The following is a 4,494-nucleotide window of genomic DNA, read 5'->3' on the forward strand; positions in this document are numbered from 1 at the left end:
GTTTATTCGTCAGTGAAGAATTATCATCGTTATTATCATGGTCCTAGCAGGCCTTCTCTTCCACGTCGTGCTCTTCTGCTTTACCGCAGGCCCATTCCTCGCACCTGCCCTTCATCAAACCATAGACCTTCTCAAGAACACACCGTCTCTCATCACACATCTCCCTCTTGCGACTCTATCATCTGCAGGCTGGCTTCCATTTACAACGCTCTCACCGCCACCGCCACCGAGCACTTATAACCTCATCTTCATCGACTTGATCACTCCTCCGGGTTCAGTAGGACAACCTTTCAACGACTCTGGATACGTATATCACGAGGGATTCGAGCCTATCCCTGTACTTCCGCGGGGTATAGTGGAGTCTTTGTGGAAGGGAAGGTATGGAGCGCTGCTCGGTGTGGCGCTCCTTCTCGATATCATCGTTATGTGGCTCCTTGCGACGGTGGGTGTCCTGGTCTTTTCCTGTTCGAATCTTTCTCATTTATTTGTGTTATATGTTATGTCTAGGTTTGCTCGCGATCCAAGCGTCGACTGCACACGGGAACCAACATCAAACATGACCATGATCCTGAGGGGCCTGTGGCCGCCACTGTCACCGAGGAACCCCCGAGTGAACCTGTGGGCCAGGAACTCACAGAGTCTGTCATGTTCGATGGACTGTTGGGCAATTCATCCAAGACGAACAGGCCCATGGACGATATGGAGGTGTATGCATATATGTGTTCTGTCGACACAGACTTAGAGCGGCAGACGCCACCTGTCGAAGTCAAAGTTGAGGCCTCATCATCTGAGCTTGATGAATATGCTCGCGCCGAGGATTCTGGACCGAAAATTACGCCCGACCAAGAAGTGCCCCGCGTCGATACGACCAACGTTGAAGATGATGACTCCACCGAGATCAATCCAGAATCCAGTGGTCTTCACGTGGTCGAATACCAACCATTATACCGAACGTCCTCCTCTACCAAATCATCCCGTCATGGCTGGCGTACCATTGCGACCGGTTGCCCCACCGTTTACTTATTGGACAAGGACAAGGAACGTCGATTCGAGGCGAAGTGCCTCACAGGAGTCGGATTCGGAGGCGTTGATCCTGATGGCGTACGACTTGTTGTTAGTGTTGGGGATGAGAAGAAGAAGTGGACTGCGGAAGCGGATGTAGGGAGCTTCGTTAGTGAGTTCGAATTCTTCTGCTTGCTTCAATTGTGCGGGTGCGGATCTGTTTCTGATCAGATCTCGGGGAATGCTTTGACTCTATGCATGTAGATGCAAAAGTTTGGCAGGGAGTGGGTGACTTTCCGTAGCAGTCTAGGAGTGCTTCTTGACGCACAGAAGCACAAATACAGGGCTCTCAACCAATCAAAAATCGATCTGTGCCTCTTTTCTGCGTTCTGGGTCTCTAGAACGTACACAAACCCCCTACGGAAAGTCACCCAGTTTGCGATAAGTGATGGAAGGAAGGCTCGTACATGAAGTTCAGATCTGGTGCGTCATCTAATACATACATATCACACACCTACCCAGACTCTTGCTAGCGCTAACATTGATCCACCCAATCGTATTTAGGCCTCTTGACCGATAAAGAATGCATGTCGCAGCGTTCGTTTCTCAAGTCCCTTCAGGTTTGGAAGGGAGATATACGCGTTCCCATCGAGGCGGTAAAGGAGTTTCTCCCTCTCATCAACTTGCAGTCGAAAGACCTTGGCGATGGTACGTTCAATGTTCCACTTTCGGCGATCTTTCTCCTGGTGACTGATGCAATGTCTCCTCCCGCTCATGACTGATAATATTTGGTTGATCTCAACCCAGACGTTGGTTCTACTCTGACAGACTGGGTTTCCCTGCAAGGCCTCCAAGTATTCTTCAGATACTGGCGTCCACTTGTAGGTTTCCAATACACCGGGCTACATACGGCCTTCTACGACCATCTGCGACTGGACCCCGAAAAAGATAGGGCTATGCCGAAACGATACCAGATGTTGCCGCTATACGGTAAAGACGTCACACTCGCTGGGGTTCTCAAAGTACTCGGCAACACCGATGACGTCGAGGTGTCCGCTTTCCGCTTCCGTGCGGGAATGGAGTTGCGTGCTCCTGAGAACGTCGGCTTCAGGGATGCGGCCCCTTGAGCGTTTTCTAGAGTTTGGATTCGTGGTTGAGCTCTATCGCGCTATAAGTCCTTGCTCGATCGTGCTATAAATCTTTGCTCGAAAGTGCACCAGCGAGTGGTTGCGAACCCGACAGGTGTAAACTACCTAGATATGTCGAGGGCATGCACAGGTTTACCCTGTCTCGCCGTCTTCATAGAATATCGCCCTCTACAGGCTCTACGTCCGTCACGGTCTTACTATTGTCCGCATCGACGCGCGAAGGACTCTGAGGATTCGATCCTATTTATTCGGAGACCTGTACGACAGATTTCTCTCCAGTATAGACGACATTCCGGCCTGGATATGGTCTTCACTCGATTTCCTTCGAGCACGCGAGTTTTCCGACATGCATTCGAGCTGCATCGCTCTGGCCTGTACGTGCGCATGTCAAGCCTTTCACATGCGACCCATGAGGGAGAGCTGCGACGTTTCTCGACTAGTGTACTCAGTGTATTGTAGACAGCGACTCAAAGGTCGCTTCCGGTTGTCTGCCCTGCTAGAGATAGGGCTTTGTCTGCGTTTGCGGACCAAGCTCAAACGTCGAGTCGATCGCGTCGCGAGAGGCGTTCTCGGGGGGTGCATAACGATAATAGAACGTAGTAGCTCAACCTGTCCAGAACAGAAAATGTGGTTACTCTGTCGTTGTGCTCTGCCAACGTCCTTCTCTTTGGGCGTTCAGCTCGAGCTCGCCCGCTGAATACTTAACAGGAGATCACGAAATTGTTCCCCAAACGTTTGCAGAGAACTCTACGCTGAGATTGGAACAAATATTATGTGCCCGCGCTCTCGTCGTATTTTTTCAGGACGGATGCACTACGCTCGACGCTTTATGCACTCGGGGACGTTGGCAATTGAACACCGTATCATTACTCAAACTGTCGTTCCGGAGCGATGCGTACGATTCCTGGAGGGATCTACTGGCTCAGAACAGTAGCAGAGCTTCGGCGTGTGTTCGATCAAGACCTATGGACAGGGAGGTACAGTGGACAGCCTGAGCCCGAGAGTAAAGGAACAGAGGCGGGCGGTAGGATGAATTGGAAGCAGGGAAAAGTAGAAGAAATGAGGACTCGAGGCCGGATGTATGAATATAGGTACTCAAATTACATGCGTTGAAAGGATATCACGCTGGACGTCAGCCAATCGTTGTAGATGGACTGCGCCAGGACGTGGTAATACAGGGATCCGACATCACTACAGGAAAAAATCTAATGCGGAATGGTAGCAAAAAAAAATGACGAAAAAAGAGACCATGAGAGAGAACGAGACAAGAAAGGGGGAGAAGGCGAGTAGTACAGGTACATTGACCACAGGTGATGAAAAGACAACACGCTGGACGTCAGCCGATCGCGGTAGATGGACTGCGCCAGGACATGGTATCAACAAAGTACTCCGAAAGAATGTGAATGCAAATAAAAAAACGACGAGAAGAAATGAACCACGAAAATGAAACAAAGACATGAGAAGGCGGGTGATGCGAGTAATACACGCACATGGACCACAGGTGTTGAAAGTGCAACACGCTGGACAGCAGCCGATCGCTGTAGATGGACTGTGCCAGGACATGGTCAAAGAAAAAAGAGTCGCGAAACGAGGAGCAAAACACAAGAAAAAATGGTGGTAGGAAGATTCACCAGGACGGATACGTAGACCACAGGCGTGAATAGGTAACGCGCTGGACACAGCCGATCGCTGTAGATGGACTGCGCCAGGAAATGGTCATGCATCTGGTACGAGGAGAGGAATTAGAGGGGAGCAGTGAACTTCAGTCCCATCGCAAAAGCGAAAGAAACCGGGGAGCTGATTGACGGGGTCGCAGGACGCGAGAGGTGGAACCGACCGCACGATGTGAGATCTGTATGGGCAAATCATACTGATGGTCTGAGAGCGAGGAACGCTCCCCAACACCGCCTGATCCGCGAAGATGATGACCTGTGTAGACACAACACAGGCCTGTTCGAGACGGTGATGGTCTGGGTTGGGGCGTAGGTCTTGAGATGTCCATCGGCTGGGAACGCCTGAGACCTCCTCGCGACCACTAAGCTAAAGTGGTGCGCGCAGGATGCAGTGCGGGATCGTCGCCCAGGAGGTAGGCAACAAAGCTGAGCATGAGAGGACTACGGAGGGCGGTTGTGTCTCAGGGCTGCAAGCGGCTCTTGCGGTATCCTTTACCGAGGCGGGGTTCGGGAGACGTAGAGGCCAGGTACATCCGATAAAGTCGAACTCGAGGCTGTGAATAGCGACAACTAACAAGACAATGGCGGGGTCAGAATAGGCGAAAGACACGGGACGAAGGATAAAGGAAGATACGCACACGATATGAGAAAGGCCTCACGGAGTATCAAAT

The 4,494-nt window shown here is 51.2% G+C and overlaps 2 protein-coding genes across 2 annotated transcripts; one reads left to right on the top strand and one right to left on the bottom strand.

The window, feature by feature from the left end:
• Positions 1-37: 37 nt before the first annotated feature.
• On the top strand, positions 38-2,129 carry STEHIDRAFT_164092 (uncharacterized protein; the record flags this gene model as incomplete). The annotated part of the gene is made up of 4 exons (XM_007311820.1): positions 38-442; positions 508-1,174; positions 1,567-1,710; positions 1,810-2,129. The coding sequence occupies 4 exons, from the start codon at positions 38-40 to the stop codon at positions 2,127-2,129; spliced, it is 1,536 nt and encodes a 511-aa protein (XP_007311882.1).
• Positions 2,130-3,422: 1,293 nt separating this feature from the next.
• On the bottom strand, positions 3,423-4,391 carry STEHIDRAFT_126658 (uncharacterized protein; the record flags this gene model as incomplete). Its single annotated transcript, XM_007311821.1, has 4 exons — positions 3,423-3,874; positions 3,941-4,020; positions 4,044-4,190; positions 4,246-4,391. Coding segments are annotated over 4 exons (381 nt in total), but the record flags the coding sequence as incomplete, so codon positions are not given.
• Between the last annotated feature and the right edge of the window lie 103 nt (positions 4,392-4,494).

The sequence above is a fragment of the Stereum hirsutum genome, assembly GCF_000264905.1.
Source record: "Stereum hirsutum FP-91666 SS1 unplaced genomic scaffold STEHIscaffold_66, whole genome shotgun sequence".
Classification (NCBI taxonomy): Eukaryota; Fungi; Basidiomycota; class Agaricomycetes; order Russulales; family Stereaceae; genus Stereum; species Stereum hirsutum.